Source organism: Pararge aegeria, chromosome 9 (assembly GCF_905163445.1).
Source record: "Pararge aegeria chromosome 9, ilParAegt1.1, whole genome shotgun sequence".
In the NCBI taxonomy this organism is placed as follows: domain Eukaryota; kingdom Metazoa; phylum Arthropoda; class Insecta; order Lepidoptera; family Nymphalidae; genus Pararge; species Pararge aegeria.
The window spans coordinates 15,903,982-15,923,431 of record NC_053188.1 but is presented as its reverse complement, the minus strand read 5'-3'; the positions used below and the strand labels follow the sequence as shown (position 1 = coordinate 15,923,431).

General features: G+C 35.5%; 1 protein-coding gene across 1 annotated transcript; it reads left to right on the top strand.

The window, feature by feature from the left end:
* Positions 1–8,309: 8,309 nt before the first annotated feature.
* Positions 8,310–18,897, top strand: LOC120626276 (protein spaetzle-like). The gene is made up of 6 exons (XM_039893719.1): positions 8,310–8,547; positions 10,237–10,291; positions 10,988–11,127; positions 13,230–13,337; positions 14,913–15,013; positions 18,241–18,897. The coding sequence occupies exons 1-6, from the start codon at positions 8,488–8,490 to the stop codon at positions 18,422–18,424; spliced, it is 648 nt and encodes a 215-aa protein (XP_039749653.1). The 5' UTR covers positions 8,310–8,487; the 3' UTR covers positions 18,425–18,897.
* Positions 18,898–19,450: the final 553 nt, after the last annotated feature.

Below are 19,450 nucleotides of genomic sequence, written 5' to 3'. Positions count from 1 at the left end.
TTGTGGTAGCTTCCATCTTTCACCGTGTTTCATCGAATCTAGCTGAGAAACCTTCCGACTAATTCATTTATCAGACAAAAAAAAACTAAATCAAAATCGATTAATCCGTCGGGAAATACGCTGCCACAGACAGACACATACAGAGTTGCAAACTTATAACACCCCATCGTTTTTGCACTTTGTTTACCTGTTTGCATTCTATCATGACGTACTTAGTTTTATCCAAGGCATTTGGGACGTCATGATTTACAGTTATCACAGCATGTTATTTCCCTACGCAATCATCTTGCTATTATATAACGTATTAAATAATGCAATTACTATGACATACCTAGTTGATTATTTATTACATGACTACTAAAGGTATTTAACTGGTAAGTATTAGCGAATCAACTATGAATGAATAAACGAATGAAAAACCTTTATTGTACACCACATAAACATATATGTAGGAAAAATTTAAAATAAAAATTTAACGAAAAGTAAACAATTTGGCGGTCTTATCGCTACACAGTGATCTCTTCCAGGCAACCAAAGGAGTACAACACAGGTCAAGAAGCGAGGTAAGGGGTGCGTGTGTATGTCACTGAACTCCTCCTAGACTGGTGGACCGATTTGAATGAATTTTTCGGTATGCGTTTGGGTGGCACCTTGGATGGTTTAGATTCTCAAATCTGCCCGACAGATGGCACTGGGGTCAGCTAGTATACCTATATATACATAATAATAATATCTTTATTTTATCAAAATTATCATTTATTTTATCAATATTATTATATTATTATTTATTTATAATATGTTATACTATATATATAAAATTCAAAAAAATTCAAAATTCATTTATTTCAAATAGGCCTAATATAAGCACTTTTGAAACGTCAAGTCTGTCTGTTTGTAGTGACTCTACCACAGGTTCGGAAGGCAGATTCTACCGAGAAGAAGCCGGCAAGAAACATAGCAGTTGCTCTTTTCCAACATCAACAATTTACATTTTACATTTTAACATTCATTTTTCTATCTTGTGAGAGCTAAAAGCGGAGCCGGATGCTTCCAAGCAACCTTGTCATTGAGAAATTCATCAATTGCATAGTAACCTCGCTGTAATAAATTTGTTTTAACAAATTCCTTAAACTTATGCATTGGCAGGTCCAAAATCACATTAGGAATCATATTATAAAAGCGTATACTCAATCCCACAAATGACTTCTGTGCCTTTCGCAGACGATATGCAGATGACACTAATTTATGACCATTTCTTGTAAGACGACTGTTTATGTCCACTTTTTGTTTATAAAGACTAATATGTTGTCTTACAAATACTATATTGTTATAAATATATTGTGAAGCTACAGTAAGTATGCCTATTTCTTTAAACTTCTCACGGAGGGATTCGCGTGATTTAAGTTTATATATTGACCGTACAGTTCTTTTCTGCAATATAAATATGGTTTCGATATCAGCTGCTTGCCCCCATAACAAGATTCCATAGGACATAACACTATGAATGTACGCAAAATAAACAAGCCTAGCTATTTCAACGTCAGTAATCTGTCTATTTTTGCTGACTGCGTACCTAGGCAGCCGAGCTTAGTTTACCCGCTAGTGAATCTATATGGGCACCCCACTGTAGCTTATTATTCAAGGTCACGCCCAGAAAAACTGTGGTAGTCTATATTTTTAGTGATTCACTATATACTAAAACAATCATGTTTATTAAAACATAAAGTGGCACATACATTTCGTACAGAGATGATATTTTGTGGCATTGAGTATATACTTTTATATCATGATTCATGAGGTAATTTTGGACCTATGATTGATTGAATGTATACAAAATATTCCTACAGCATCGAGTATACAATTTGGAGGCTTTATCGCTTGGTACATAGCGATGTCTTCCAGGCAATCAATGACGAAGAAGAGGTAGGTAAAGTTTATGTGAAGCGGTGATAGCCTTGGTAAGGCTTCGACTTTCCCCACTTGGAGGCCGAGTTCGAGCCCCGGCACGTATCACTGACTTTTCGGCGTTATGTGCGTTTTTAATTTTAGCAATTTAACTCAACGCTGTGTGAAGTCTACAATCCGCACTGAACCAGCGTGGACTACGGCCTAAAGCATCCTTTCAGAATGAGAAGGCGCATTCTGAGAGGAGACCCGTTTCCTGTAGTGGGCCATGAAAAAGTCATTAAAACCAAAGTAAATTAAAATTCTAAAGTATAAATAACGCCAAAAATTTTGAAATAATAAAATTGGCAATTCAAAAAAACTCCTATTACTATTGATAGGATATTTTTTACCTGTTTATGTTTAACCAGCCCGTGCTTATTTTAAGGCACTTGAGACGTCATTATAACAACGTCATAGTTATTGCCATTTTGTTATTTCCCTCGCACATAATTCGATAAATAGTGTAGGTACTATACTCATTTTTTTCCAACTACTAGTAATTATTATGTAAACAATAATTTTATGATTTAATAGATGGATAGAATGTTTTGATACTTTTTTTGTTCGTTTCATTTTGTTAGCCCTTGATAATGGCTATATAATTTAGTTGCTATATAGTTTAGTTTAGTTTATTATGTGCGTTTTTAATTTTAGCAATTTAAATATCACTTGATTAACGGTAAAGGAACATCGTAAGGAAACATGTAGCCCTGAGAGTTCACCATAATGTTCTCAACGGCGCGGCGCGGCGGCGTGTGAAGTCTACCAATAGCGTGGTAGACTACGGCCTAAACCTGATTCTCAGAATGAGAAGGGTACTGGGTGCAGGGACTCATGCCCTGTAGTGGGCCGTGAAAAAGTAAGAACTTAAAACCAAAGTTAATTATAATTCTAAAGTATAAATAACTCCAAAAATAACAGGGTATTGCTCACTAAACAAACACCTTTTCATTTTAGGTATAACCGACAGTGCAGAGCATGCATGGAGGCAGATGAAACACCGAATCACGTACTGCTCCAATGTAGAGGAGTAGCAGAACAACGCGCAGCATACCTCGGCTCCCCATTACCATCACTCCCTGAAGCACATGGCGACCTGGGCGGCCTGCTAAGCTTCTGGAGTGAGCTCGGCTGGCTGGAGTGACCCAGCGGGGAGCTGAACCAGTGGCACTACTTACAACGGGAGGTTCCGGCCGACCAAGTACGGAGACAAGCCCAGAGAGAGAAGAAGAAGAAGAAGAAGAAGTCCAAAATTTTTAAATCCCAACTAATATTATAAATATCAATGTAAGTTTGTTTGTTACGCTTTCACGCAAAACTACTTAACCGATCCTCATGAAACTATGTACCCATATTCTTGGAATTGTTAGAAGTAATATAGGATACTTTTTATCCCGACATTAAGCTCGGTTCCTTTGGGAGAGGGGATGAAAGTGTTTGACGATTGTACACCATAACTCCGACAAATTATGACCGATTTAAATTATTATTTTTGTACTATAGATTTTATAAAATGTGTTGAATTTTGCCCAAACTTTGTGTAGATCTGATGAATGTGGTTGGAGATGGAGGACAGAACTCCTCAGTGGACAGTAGCAAATCTCTCATTTAAGTCTTAGCAATACTGAATACTTTATTTTTTTTTAAACTACAAACTAAATTTAATGCCACAACAAAAAACAACACACACAACACAAACATAATATAGTAATAGGATTATTTTTTTTTACCTGTTTATGTTTATCCAGCCCGTGCTTATTTTAAGTCAAGGCAATTGAGACGTCATACACAACGTCATAGTTATCGCCATTTTGTTTTTTCCCTATGCTCTCATCTCGCACATAATTCGATCAATAGTGTAGGTACTATACTCATTTTTTTTTTAACTCGTACTAGTAATTATTATGTAAACAATATTTTTATGATTTAATTGGTGGAAATAATGTTTTGATACTTTTTTTTTGTTCATTCCACTATAAGTTAGCACTTGTTAATTGGCTATATAATGGATAAATTTTAATTACTTAAAAACGGTCATTACTTAGAAAAGTTAGAGGTGCGTGCTAGGATTCGAAGTCGGCCCCCCGAAATTGAAGCCGGAGTCCTAACCACTGGGCTATCACCGCTTTTGAGTAATTAAAACCTCACTTGCTTCGACGATGAAAGAAAACATCGTGAGGAAACCAGCATGCCTTACAGTTCTCCATTATGTGCTCAAAGGCGTGTTCCGTCCACCAATCCGCACTGATCTAGCGTGGTGGACTACCTACGGCCTAAACCCTTCTAATTGTGGAAGGAGTTGTTTTAATGCACCCATATCCAGTGGCATAGAGGGGCACAGGGTATGCAGATGTTATAAAATGAAGAAAATCTCCAGTACGATTCGAATCGATTTTTACACGAGAGGAATGACTAATCTGTTGATATGGTGATAACTAGCCACGGCTACCGTTGAAGCCGGACCTACCTACCAGACCAAACCAGAGAAAATTCTGAATCTATAACTTCTCAAATTGCCGTCTAAGAATTGAACCAGGGACTTCTGACTAACAGGACGATGCCCACCACTGCGCCAGAGAGATTGACAAAACAATAGCTCTAGGTTTCTTTTTCATGGAGATTTTTTGAAGATCTATATATTTTTTATTTATTATTTCTTTATTAAGAATACTTTATTGCACAAACTTAGAAACAATACAAGAAACACACAAGAAAGAAAACAAATAAGTGAAACTAAAAACAATTAAAAAAATAAATAAAAATAAAGTTAAATACAGTTGTGTGCAAAGGCGGTTAATTGCAAAAGCAATCTCTTATAGACAACCCTTGGTGAAAGTTATAATAGAAAACATGAAAGAGGGACAGTGCAAACAATGAAACATACACAGGCGAGAAAAAAAATTAATAAAATAATTAAATATATATAATAAAAAAAATTATGTACCTCTATTATATTTATTGATCGAAGTGCAAATACAATAATGAGAAATAATATTTGTGATGTATTAACGATTATGACCGCGGAACCTCCAGTCCGCGAGCCAGAGTCGCATTTGCAGTTTTTTTTTTCATGTAGAAAAGTAATTTCATATCTTTACAAATATTCATCATCATCATCATCAAAATCCCTGTTATAGTCCACTGTTGGACTAAAGGCCTCTCCCAACTGGAGGATTCGCCCATAATCACCACGCTGGGCAGCCGGGTTGGTGATCTCAGTAGATGGTAGTAGTACCACAGAGGACGCTGCCCGCTTTGTTAGATTCCCTTAGTCGCCTCGTACGACACCTGCGGGAAGAAGAGGGGTGTTGACAACTGTATTCTGGTCTGCCGTCACCACATGTAAACATAGTATGCGGCATATAACAAATATTGTCCACCACGCTGGCCCATTGCGGATAGGTGGACTCCACACATGTTTGAGAACAGTATGGAGAACTCTCAGTCATGCAGGTTTCCTCACGATGTTTTCCATCACCGTTTAAAAAAGTGATATTTTATTGCTCAAAAAGCAAATAACTCCAAAAAGATAGCGGTTCGCACCGAGGCCTGAGATGAAGCGATGTCAAAGAAGAGAGGACCTATATGTGACCCTTGTAAGACTCCCAAGGGTATGGAATAATAAGCACACGCTGGTAACGACTGCTTGGCTACTTTGGATTTCACTCGACGGTATAGGTTACATGAATACACAGAAGTAGGAATATTCATAAGCGAAGAAATTGATTGCACATCAGCAGCGTTAAGTAACCGCACCACCAGTATTTGAGGGCTAAGTTTAAACACTCAGTGGCGTGCATAGAAGGTATGCATAGGGTATGTAATAATGTAGATGACATAAAAAGAAGAAAATCTCCAGTTAACCTCCACCTTAAAACAAACTTAAGGATAGGCATTGTAAGAGTTATAAAAAGCCTACCCTTAAGTACTGGAGTTTATTTTTTATTTTTTACCATCTGCATACCCTGTGCATACCCTCTATGCACGCCACTGACCTTACACTAAAAACACTTTATGTCTGCACCTACATTACACTCGCGAGATGTCGAAAAATAAATAAAATAAAATAAAAGTATTACCACAATACACTCATCGCCATCTAGCCACAAAGTAAGCGAAGCTTGTGTTATGGGTACCTTTGTAAAGGTGAATACCTTTTCTTTATGAATAATATACATAAATAATACAACAACAATTATTCATTGTAAAGTCAACATCTCCTGATGATGCTCCGGTTTCGGAGCGAAACGTGCGTAGAGGGTATATTGCCGAAGATCTGTTTGGTGTGGGGTATAAGGATTGAAGAAATTATAAATTACACCACACAGATTCACCTGCTTTTCGCGGAGTATAGCAAATTAAGCTTAATTTTGATAATATAATATATAAATAATCAACCAGACACTGAAAAATATCTCTAAGTAATTTATTATCTAATTGAGAGCATTACTGCTATATTGGATTGAAGCAGGCGTTACTTTGCGGAAATCCATGATATATTATGAAAATTAAGCACAGGAGATGTTGACTTTACAATGACTTTACTTAACAATTATTCATTGTAAAGTCATCATCACCTGAGAATGCTCCGTTTTTTGAGCGAAACGTGCGTAGCCTACATGCCGAAGACCTGTTTGGTGTGGAGTATAAGGATTGAACAAATTATAAATTACACCATACAGATTCTCCTGCTTTTCGCGGGGTATAGCAAATTAAGCTTAATTTTCATAATATAGCATTACTGCTGTTAAACGGTTCAATTTTAATTTAAGATAGAAATGATGGAAGGTGCAACAATGAAGCGCATCTTCAGTTTAGTAAGCATGACCAAGCTTAAAATCCCCTTTAACAAGAAATCTATCATCAAGGTGTTCAAAAACAATATTATTAGCAATTTCAAAGAACTCAGTCAAAGAACCAATTCATAAAATTTTACCTGTACCTACGCAATGCATAATTAGATTATACCTACTTATAATATAAATGCAAAAGTGCGTTTATTGGTCGCTTTATCCTTAATTTAGACTGCAAATGATCAATGGATAGATGTTACAAAAATAATTTTAACTTGAAAAAATGCACGCTTTGACAATTTCAGCAGTTAAGCGTATTTTGTTACTATCTTAGAAAAGTAAAAAAAAATATTTTCGCCTGGACTGACCTAAGTATACTAACAAATTCGAAAGCAATTTCATTGCTTTATTATTTTTTCATCTAATAACTTTTGGATCTACATCATTGGGCAGAGTACCAAGGATATAATACATCCACACGGATGTAGCTGCGGGTAGATCTAGTTTAATTATTATAGTCCAGCCGCTGTAAAAATGCATTCCTGACATCTGACAGTTTTTAAAATTATAATTCTCTTGGCGCGATGGAGAAAAATGAAGAGAGTGATTATTCTACACCTACATTCACCTGAATTCTACATCGTAAAGGTAGTTAGAAAATCGATAGCTATGTTCAAGTTGTATATTCTAGTATTTTTATATTTAGAACACGTGTTTTGTAACATGGTATATAGGTAACCATCGCCTATAAACATGGCAACACTTCACAGGGCATTCAAGAAATTATTAAGGCTCACCACAAGGCACCGATCCCCTCCTATAATGTGCAAGATCTCGGCAGAGACCTAGTGGCGCCCTGAGTCTATCAACCTAGGCGTAGGTATTAAGGTGACGCATCGATAATCCAAAAAAATAAAAAACGGGCGGTAGCACCACGCCACCGCACGTTACCCTCGGACACTTTTACGTAGCGATCGAATGCAATCGACCGCGCGCCAGAACAATGACATCTCAAGAGTTGCCATTAATTTACTTTTTGTTTGAACTTAATTTTTTTCAAGTTTTTTACCTAATTATTTATTTAAATTACTAACAACTTATGTGTGACTAACAAGAGACTTATGATTAAAGCCCGAGGTAGAGTTTTGGAAGAAATAGCGTATGCGTACACTTTTAGAGAGGTCTGTGGTAATAATCAACAAAAAAAATATGGAACCGGAAATTTAACATTGAAGGCAAATATCGTTCGGAAACCTGCACCACGCCTGTGAGTTTTTCATACTATTCTCAAAGGCGTGCAAAGTTTACCAATCCCCACTTGACCGGCGTTTTAGACCACGGCCTCCATTTTCGTTCTGAAAAGAGACCAGTGCTCTGTAGTAAGTAAATATTGATTTCTTATTAAATTAACATTAAATTTAATGCAAACATACAAAAATTATTATCAGTTGACATAACTATGTAGTTTGTAGGTATATGATAATAAAATAGAAGGTCATTTATAAAAAAAACAATATTTTTATCGTACATTCAAGGCCACTGCAAAGTTAGATTTCCTTAAGGTGACGATCTGGCAAGAACGCATTCTTAAATCGGTCGAACTGTAATAAACTGTTATTAATTCATTTCTTAACAATTATGCAGGTAATTCGTAAGAGGAAAATAATGTTTGGCACTTTACTATATAACTAGTGAGAATATATTTTTAAGGCATCACTTGCAGTTCGTTTCTTTGCACAGCGGCACCATGGCGGGAAAATTTAATTATTTAACTTTACAGAGTAAATGTGTTGTGATTGTTATAGCGGTGAGTTTTATTTTATTTATTTAATTTGCATTTAAACGTTTACATAAAAATGTATCTACCTATAATTGTAATTACCATTCATAATGTGGTCACACATAGTCAAAGATTTCTAAGGCTTGTCCCATTTAGCTCTGGATTCCACTTTTTGTGACATTTATTTGATAAATAAAAAGAATAAATACTTTCGTCTCAGTTTCTGCTTTAAAATTTTTTATTATCATTCAGTCATTAAATTTACAAAATAACGATTTGTTATGACACAAATGTGGTATCTGCTCTCACTTTTTACTACTTAAAGAGATCACCTGCAGCTTGTCATAATAATATGACGTTTTCAACGCGATGAAAACTTATGTTTTCTGTCAGAGTTTCTTATTATTGAAACTTGAATGGGAAATCAGATTTATTAAAGGTGTTTTCTGGTTCTAAGTCTGGAATAAATTAACAGATTTATTATAGGTACCTACATATGAAATTGGATGATTATCGTATATCTATCTCATCACCTTTTTCGATCCTTTTCCGTAATTTTCTTTTAGTACCTATTTATTGTTGATTAAATTAAACTGTCGATATATTTAACATTCAATTTAGTGACCAGGTTCCTTGGTATATGGTGATACTTGTACCGGTTTTGAAACTAGTCATCGATTTTGATTGTCAAGTCCTTGACTAGCTCAATAAAAGGTTAATTTGTTGTCGTTCTCCATTTTCGGTTGCGTCGTTTTATTATGTAGTTTTTATTTATTCTCTCTTTCTCATGATGTTAGAAGTTTCAGTAGTAGTAGAACTTTTTGTGACAAAGCTCGTAAGGTAAAGGAGTACTTTTCTGGACGAGCTTTGTCACAAAAAGCTCATCGCATAGTTACAATGCTGTGTTCTGATCTAAAGGGCGTACTTAGTTGCCGGTGTAAATACAGGCACATGAGACTTAACGTCTACGCCTAATATCGATAGAGGGCGACACTTTGTAGGATGTGTTTGGCATGCCCTGCGAAGTGTTGCAATGGTTATAGCTGATGTTTTTCCACTTACTATCAAGTGACCCATCTGCTTGGTCTATCAATATAATACAAAACAAAAAAAAACGTGTGTGTACTTATGTACACGCGTCAGAAGTCATACTTCTTTGGCGTAACAAGATAATTTTTTTATCTTTCGCCTTATTCCACGTTTGTAGAAAAAACGACACAACACCAGAAATAAGGGTTTTTAATACATTGAAAACATTTTATTTTAACGCATTACTAGTTATCTCATTATCGGACAACCAAGTTTCCCACAAAATTAAAATTTGAGATTTTTGTACAATTGAATCTATTAAAATGACAGACTTTGACAATTATAGGTACACTGTCAAACCCCTATGTGTTGTTTACACATAGGGGTTTTGGGGTTTTGTAAAACAATGTTGACTATAGCTAACTTCAGGGTGTAGTGCTTTTTGTGACGGTGTGGGCGCGCTTTGTAAAAATTTACTCTCATCGTTTTTCCCTAACGCGCCAAAAGAAGTATAACTTCAAAAATTTTAAAATTGACTTCATGGAAAAAGTATCTGGAGTAACAATTTCTAAAAAACAAACAATATTGAGAATAAGGAGACTAAAAGCAATAACGTAGATGAACATCTACGTTATAACCTACTTAGTTATGAATGTTTTATTTAAAATATATTCTTGTTTTTTCTAGTTCACATCCCAATTCGCAAGTGTAAATTCAAGATATTATGTCCCTACGGAGGATGGTAAGTTTAAAAATAGAATAAATACTAACCATTAAATAAATAAATATGGGGCGGGCGGTGGAGAGAGCTATGCTAAAAGTATCTCAACGTAAATAATTCAGAAATCTCTGCGTAAATAAATCAGAAATGAGAAGATCTCAGATCCGTAGAAGAAGTAGAGTTACCCACATTTCTTAACGAGTCGCGAAACTGATATGGCGATGAATTGATAGACGTTGGGGTCCCGAGGTGTTGGGGCCCCGCACCGATAAAGGCAGCGTTGGTTCGTGGATTTTGGAACTACCTACAGATATATGACCAGCAGTGGAAGTTTATTCGTTGAAGTGATTATGATGATGAAAGTACTAACTAAGTAAGTATAGATATTTATATAAAATGGGGGGAGGAAGTTTATTCCTATACTTAACTAGCTGTTTTCCACGTTCTTTGTCCGCGTTGGTTATTGTTTTTTTAGAAATGCCGTGTGAGCCCTTTATTTTGCAAGGATAAAAATCATATGTTACTATCGACGGATAAAATTCTTTATACTAACTCTATGCCAAAAATCAAGTTGAATGGTTTCTTGGTTAGGGCGTTCAGCAAGGACTAACAAACAAATACATTTTCGCACTTCTAATATTAGTAAGGATTAAATTTCGACACGTCACACGACATGCAAAAGTGAAATAAAAAAAAAACATTTATTCGTTGTTCTAGAGCCGAAAGCCCTTTTGTCCTGGAACGCCGACAAATTTCCAGTCGGCGCACCGATAATTCCCGATGCTTGCAAAGAAGCTGTTTTATGTGAATATGTTATAAACCATCCAACGGAACTCGTGACCATGATTTTTAACAAGGTAATAATAAAATTAATTAAAATTAATCTCGCGAAAAGCTTCGACCAACATCTCAAGGAGCTTTCGCTTGGTTGTTGGATCAAGGGTCGGATACAGAAGGCAGTAGTCCTTGAAACGGCGCGTATTGTGAGGAGGTTTCTCACTCTGGAGCCCTGACCACCGGTTGCTTGGGCATTCAAAAGCCCCGCAAGCGGAGGGTGGAAGTTTTTTTTTTTTTTTATAAATTTTTAATAGTGTTTTTTAATTTATTCTTAAGCATTGCTAATAATTTAAAAAAAAAAAAAAGAAAAATAATAAATGATTGAAATAAAAAATTAATTAATACTAAGTTACTAAAAAACTACATATCTGTCGTGTTATTATTATAAATGAACGATACGAAACGAAAACGAAAATACTTCTCATGCCAGTAGGTCATCTTCATCATCATATTCATATATATATATATTATAGTTATATTTATATATATATATATATATATATATATATATATATATAAATATAACTATAATATAATATATTTATATATATATATATATATATAGATATAGATATAAATATATTTTATTTATATTTATATATTTGTATAATTTTTAAATCTTATTTATTGCACCACCTACCTCTTTTCTATGTTTTTTCCTTTTACGCCATTGGTTGCCTGGAAGAAATCGCTATGTAGCGATAAGGCCACCAAATTGTACTCTCTTGATTTGTATTTATATCTTTGTAACTACTTTTTGTTTCTTTGGTGTACAATAAAAGTGTATTCATTCATTCATTCATCATATCAATCCATTACCGGCCCACTACAGGGCACGGGTCTCCTCCCACAATGAGGGGGTTAAGGCCGTTGGCCCAGTGCAGATTGGTGGACTTCGCACACCTTTGAGAACATTATGGAGAACTCTCAGGTATGCAGGTTTCCACACGATGTTTTCCTTCACATTTGAAGCAAGTGATATTTTAATTGCTTAAAACGTTACCGTAGAAAAGCTAGAGGTGTGGGACTCGAACTCGCCCTCCCGAAAGTGAAGTCGAAGTCCTTCCCACTGGGATATCACCGCTTCTCAGCCAGTAGATATTACTTCAAAATAGCGTATGGTTTACCGCAAACTTTTTGAGCTAAACAACTTGTAAACAAAATAGGAAGGGGTGACTGAAAGTGCGAGCGATCCGCTGCGATGGCGGCGGTATCATCACTGGCATTGCACTGTTAAAAGGGAATTCAAATAGTAGCAGGAATTTCGATCAGATCAGGGCAAACCTGTGAAAGCTAGATTTGACAGTTCTTATAAACAAAATTACTGCGTTGAAATTGACAATATTTATGTATATGGAAATTTATTATTTCTGAATTTTCTCTGGTCTGGTCTGGTGGGAGGCTTGGCCTGTGGCTAGTTACCACTCTACCGACAAAGACGTGCGGAGCGATTCAGTGTTCCGGTCCGATGTCGCGTAGAAACCTTTAACATTAGGGGTATTACCACCGTACTCCCTAACAGGTTAGCCGGCTTCCATCTTAGACTGCATCATCACTTACCACCAGAGATTGCAGTCAGGGTTAACTCGTAGTGGAATAAAAAAAAAAGCAAAATAAAACTATCTATTACATAATACTACACTATCAATCTGTCTATAATAATATCTATATTATATTATATAAAAGAAAGTAGTGTTAGTTACACCATTTATAACTCCAGAAAGGTTGGACCAATTTTTATGATATTAAATTTTTTGGATTCCTCTTAGACCGGAATAGAATAATAAGTATTAAAATATAACATTCAACGAAAAAAAAAAAAAATGATTCGCGGTACGAAGTTCGCCGGGACAGCTAGTACTATACTATATATTATATTATTGCGAAATTAACACAGATTTGGAAGTCAACTGTATCCATAGTAGGTACTTATATCAGAAACTATCTGAGTGTCTTTCGAGGGATGGAAATGTATACGTGGCATATTATTTTTTGTTGTTTTGATTTACATTTAAATACTCTAGTATTCTACTTTAATTCTAACACAGCAAATTAACCTTGGTGTTAATTGTAGATGTAGTGAAGTAAGAAAAAGATACCAATTAAATAAATTTCTTTACAGCTTAGTTTGAAAAACATCACCAAGTTCACAAATGAGGATATAGATGAAATCGAATATGACAATGATCTCGGGGAAATTCAAGATTTGTGCGAGTCAAAAAAAGAGAAGGTAAGAAATCCTTTCTAACACATCCATACTAATATTTCAAATTATAAACATATTATATAGTAACATGAGCTACTTTTGGTCCTGCAAAAACTACTCTTAATTCCAATAGGGCTGGTTTACAGGAACATTAAAAAAAACATAAAAAATCGTCCATCATTCACGTCCAAAAGTAACCAAACGACTTTATTTTTGGCACAGAAATAGTTGAAAGGACGCAGAATAAAGGAGACACAAGCGTCCTGAAAGCGTCCTGAAATAGTGCACTGTTTTGTATTCATGATCGGTGTCGTATTCCTTCTGGGTTTTCAAGTTCAAAGTTTTTCAAAAAGCCACGCGGTAAAAGCTAGTTTACCTATAAATGCGAAAGTGTTTTTGTATCTTTGTCTGTTTTTGAAGTTATACTTCTTTTGGCAGATAAGGGAAAAATTATGAGTGTAAATTTTTGAGCTGCGCGCGCACACCGTCGAAAATCAAAAATCGACACCCTGAAGTTAGCTATAAGGTTTAACAATGTACACTTTTAATTGCCAAAGTCTGCAAACTCACTCCGGTGATTTAATTGATTCAATTGTCCAAAAAAATCTCAAATTTTAATGTTCAGTGCAACTTGTTTGTGCGATTATGAGTCTATTTATTATATTCCAAATTTAATTATGTTATTATGTCAATTTCTTTAATTATGTAGATTTTTTTTTTTTTGTGATATGTTAATAACTTTTTTGACTAGATAATGCGTTATAATAAAAGTTTATATGTATTAAATACCCATTTTCTATTGTAAAAGTCGTTTTTTCTACAAACGTAGAATAAGGCGAAAGATAAAATTTTTGAAATGATTTTTATCTTGTTACGCCAAAGTATAACCGCCTGTACACACAATTTTTATTTCGTCCTTCTTTTACGGCCAAACTAAGCAACCAATCAACTTAATTATTAGCATAGAGATAGTTGGAAGGAGTAACATAGGCTAATTTTTATCCCTGAAAAACCAATGGTTCCCACGGGATTTGTAAAAAACCTCAATAAACTCGGACGCGATAAGAACGCGAGCAAAAGCTATAAAAATTAAATTATAAAGAGGAAAGATTTTTGTGTTCGTTTGTACCGAGTAGACTCTGAAAGTTGTAGACTTTCGCGACATCGTACCGGAACAATTTTCACACCCTTGCAACGGATTGCCAGCCGACTATGTATGGGCCCCTTGAAAAAGTCTGGGACATTTCTCAGGTGAGTTCCCTGGCGAAGCTGTGAGCGTTGTGGTTTTAAAGGGGAGTTGCCAGGTTCCCCAGCAATTGAGGGTCAATTTGAGAATTCATAATTTCTGAACTTTCTCTCGTCTGGTCCAGTGAGAGGCCGAGGCTGGTGAACTCCATACCGACAAAGACGTGTCAACAAGCGATTTAGATATCTGGTACGATGCAATGTCACGTAGAAACTGATAAAGGTGGTATGGGTTTAAAATAACTACCATAACAGTCCTTACAGCCCGTTCGCATCTTAGACAGCATCATTGGGGTGGGATTGAAATTGAATTATCAGGCAACTTGTTCTATATTGTCGTTTATTAATTTACAGATTATCTTTCCCCGAGCCGCCAAAGACCAAGATAACAATTGGCAATTCATCTTGAATATGGAGGGACGAAAATTTCAAAGCTTCCGAGTGCATGAGTGTCTGTAAGTATAAGTAGAACTTCTTGTAGTAGTAGAATTTTTTGAGTAGTGATAAAGCTTTTTGTGACAGAGCTCGTCCGGGGTAGTAGTATCGCCATGCTTATTTCTGCTGTTGCAATCAGTGGCGTGCACTGGGTTTCTTACCAGGGTATGCATACACAATAAAACGGCACAAGTTCTCCTCCTATACGAGTTATATATCAATGTTAGGGTATGCAGTGATTTTGTGCATGTATGGAGTGCACGCCACTGGTTGCAATGCTGTGTTCCGGTCTGAAGGGCGTGGTTGCCAATGTAATATGCACATGAGGCTTAACAGCTACGCCTCAAATTAATGGACACTGGGCGGCATGTTGCAGGACGTGCTCTTTGTTTTTTTTTTTTTTTATTTTTTTTTAATAAAATAAATATATAAATTCAATATAATACGACAATACACACATCGCCATCTAGCCCCAAAGTAAGCGTAGCTTGTGTTATGGGTACTGAGATAGCTGATGAATATTTTTTTATGAATATAATACACATAAATACTTATAATATACATATAAACACCCAGACACTGAAAAACATTCATGTTGATCACACAAACACTCTCCAGTTGTGGGAATCGAACCCACGGCCTTGGACTCAGAAAGCAGGGTCGCTGCCCACTGCGCCACTCGGCCCTTTGCATGCTATGGGGGTATTACTCTGTTTATAGGCGATTGTTATCAACTTACCATGAGCATGGTCCCTCAATTTATTACACTAAAAAAAGATGTTTGATTCTTAACTTTCTTTGACAAAGGTTAACAAATTCCGGTATTGTAGGTGCAAACCACCTCCCATTACCCCACCAACCTCGTGGTTATATAGGTGGAAGCGGTGGGAGGCTGCCCAATACTCACTGGCGTGTTCCATTCTTGACTCCCTACAAGTTCTTTGTTCTACGTCTTTATCGCTTATTGCCCTCCCCTCATTCTTGTGGTGGACGGCACTCACATCATTATCACGAAGTCATGAACGTCCATTTGCTCTAGTCTTATTTTCCTTTGAGGGATTTCTGCACTCCACGCTTATAATCCGCTTTCCTAGTGACTCCCAGAAAGGGTTTTTTTAAGTCCTAACTGAAGGGGGTTAAGCACCTGATGGTGTAGTGAAAAATCATCGCCTATAAACCGAGAACACTTCGCAGGGCATCCAAGGAATACGTTCTGCAATGTTTCGCACTGTATCTATCAACCTGAGGCGTGGGTGTAACCGGTGGGGTTATGGGAGGAGGTGTGTACCTACAATTCCGGAATTTGGTTACCTTTATCAAAGAAAGTTAAGAATCAAACATCTTTTTTTGGCGTAATAAATTGAGGGACCATGCTCATGGTAAGTTGAAAACAATCGCCCATAAACAGAGCAATACTTCACATGGCATGCAAGGAGCACGTAAGTCAAAGTCAAAAATATCTTCATTCAAGTAGACCCATAGGTGGCACTTTTGATGCGTACATAAGAATTACACGGTACCTAGTGAGATGATGGCGATAACCACATTCGTAAACTTAAAACTAAAGCTACGAGGGTTCGAAACGCGTCCTGGTCTAAGAAGAAGCCCACAACAAACTTAGCCGGGTGTTTTTTGTTTTTTTTGTTATCACCATCTCACAATGTCATTTTAAATTATTAGAAGAGCAACCTGGTTAGAGCAATAATTTACACCCAAGCTTTTTTATCGATTACATAGTCCTTTACACTATAATAGGACTTACTGCAACATGCCGCCCTGTGTCCATTAATTTGAGGCGTAGGTGTTAAGCCTCATGTGTCTTTAATTACACACTCCTTCTGACCGGAACAGATCATTGCAAGAATACTGCTTAGCGGCAGATATAAGAATGGTGGTAGTATTTCTCCAGACGAGTTCTGTCACGAAACGTTCTACTACATCCATCTATGCTTCATGTTCCATGGACTCTGTCCTCAGAGCTATTAGCCCGAGTATTGCCACTAAAAAGCCTATCAACACATAAAACATAAACATATATTGGGTTTGCTTCTGAGCAGTGGCGTGCATAGAAGGTATGCACAGGGTATGCAGATGTTATATATATAAATGAAGAAAATCTCCAGTAAAAGTTATAAATACTTAAGGGTAGAATTTTAATACTCTTACACTTACTACATTTTATACCATCTGCATACCCTGCGCATACCCTTTATGAACGCCACTCCTTATGAGACTGTTAAAGACCATGGTCAAGAGTCATTAATCATCAGTCACAACCACCACTGGTTTTTATTGTCTTACATAGAAGACAGGGGCTACTTCTACTATCGCAGAAAGTACTATTATTCTAGAATGTCAGTTTTTACGAAAGAGACTTATAATTATGAAACACAAAGTAAATAATACTACTGTTAATAAAGTTAATAAATAAAAATAATACTGTTTAAAGAATTGGTATACCTAAATATCCATTAGGCTATCACCACTTTTGAAACTTTATTTAATTTTTTTGAAGTTATACTTCTTTTGGCGCGTTAGGGAATAATGTGAGAGTAAATTTTTACGATGCATGCGCAACCCGTCACACAAAACCGACACCATGAAGTTAGCTATAGTCAACATTTTAGTTTTTCTAAAAAAGGTTTGTCAGTTGACTTTCAATAATTCAAACAATACCTTTTTTTCTATTGTTAGTGTAGTATTTTCTACAAACGTAGAATAAGGCGAAAGATAAAATTATTGAAAAGATTTTTATCTTGTTACGCCAAAGAATTATAACTTCTTACGCGTTTCATAACTACACACACGTTTTTTAATTATACATAAATATAAAACAAAGAAAACACATAATAATATTTAAAAACTAACATTATTATTTACAAAAAATATAAGCCGTATACCTAAATTATAATCTATTAAAATAATCTATTTATAAAATGTGACACGATTTTAGGTCAGCAGTGAAATTGGAAGATCAGATCTCTTTTATATTTTTCCATTCCTTCTAGATTTATTTATTACTCTTAAATTTGCATTTTCGATATGTTTTATTAATGTGGATTTATTAATTTAACGATGGTATGTATCAACATACAAATTCTTGAAATCATTTTCATTAATATTCAGTACCTTAAACCTTAATACTAACAGGTAACCTGGCTGTGGTTGTATCTGTTGAACAATAATTTAAATTTCTTACCATTTTCTAGTTACAGTACCTTATTAATCTTAAATTATTATTTTTCAGAAACGGTCACGAAGTTTCTTGCTCCCAAACTTTTTTCGTTAAAAATACTATGAGTTACAGTTTGGAGTGCGAGGAAGAATTCGCCAAAAGGAAAATGGTTTACTTGAATCTAGAGAAGAGGGTAGTTGAAACAAGCTATTTTGAAGTGCCAAGCTGTTGTTCATGCTTTTTGAAACCGAGGTGAACGAGCTATCGCGAGATTGAACTTATTATGAAACTATTTAGAATAAATACAAGAATCTTGAATATAAAAAAAAAAGATTTAGTGGTTAAATGAGCATACATTAAAAGTCAATCGATTTAAATCCTACGCTGCATGTTCCAGAGAGAAGACCCAACTGCAGAACTTTTGTAGGTGTATGTAAATCGGTCCGCTGAGTTGTAAGCCCGCGGATAGCCACTAATTAGCTATGCTAATCAACTCATTCAGTTAAGCTTTCTTACGAGACTGTTATTGACCATGGTTAAGAGGCATTAGTCATCAGTGGCAACACGCGCTACTTTTGACTGTCGTACATAGATCACAGTAGCAGTATTATTCTAAAATGACTTTTTGAAACCGAGGTAGACGAGCTAACGCGAGATTTAACTATGTAACTATATGAAGTAATTACCGAAAATCTTAAACATTAAGTAAAAGATTTATTAATTAATTTAAAGAGTTAAAAAATCATTGTTTTAATAACTTATAAACGCGCTACCTTTTATATACCTACTAAAAGTTGTTAAGTATTGGTTTAAGCTGCTAGTTTTGTATCACCTTAAGTAGATAATATATTACCGCTTATTTATGTTATTTTGAAATTTCTCATTAAGTTAAACTCTCTCTCTCACTCTTTTGAGAATAAATGTATTTAAAAAATTACCTAAAATTTATAAGTTACATTAATCGAGCCGTCATTGCAAGTCGACCGATTTAAATGAACTACCGGATAAAAAAATATTGAAATAATGGAGTACTTAGTTATAAAATAACAATTTGTTAAAACACCAATTAAACTCAGTTAATTAGATAATTATGAATCGAGATTGACGAGATAATGAGTGGATATTTTTTTTCGTGGCCATAGAGGAGTGAAAAAGAAAGAATTCAGTTCTAAAGTGTAAAATTTCAAAAAAAGTATATTTATTACTCTAAACCCTAAATCTAACTTTTACCGACGCCCGATTTGCGCAGTGGGCAGTGACCCTGCTTTCTGAGTCCAAGCCG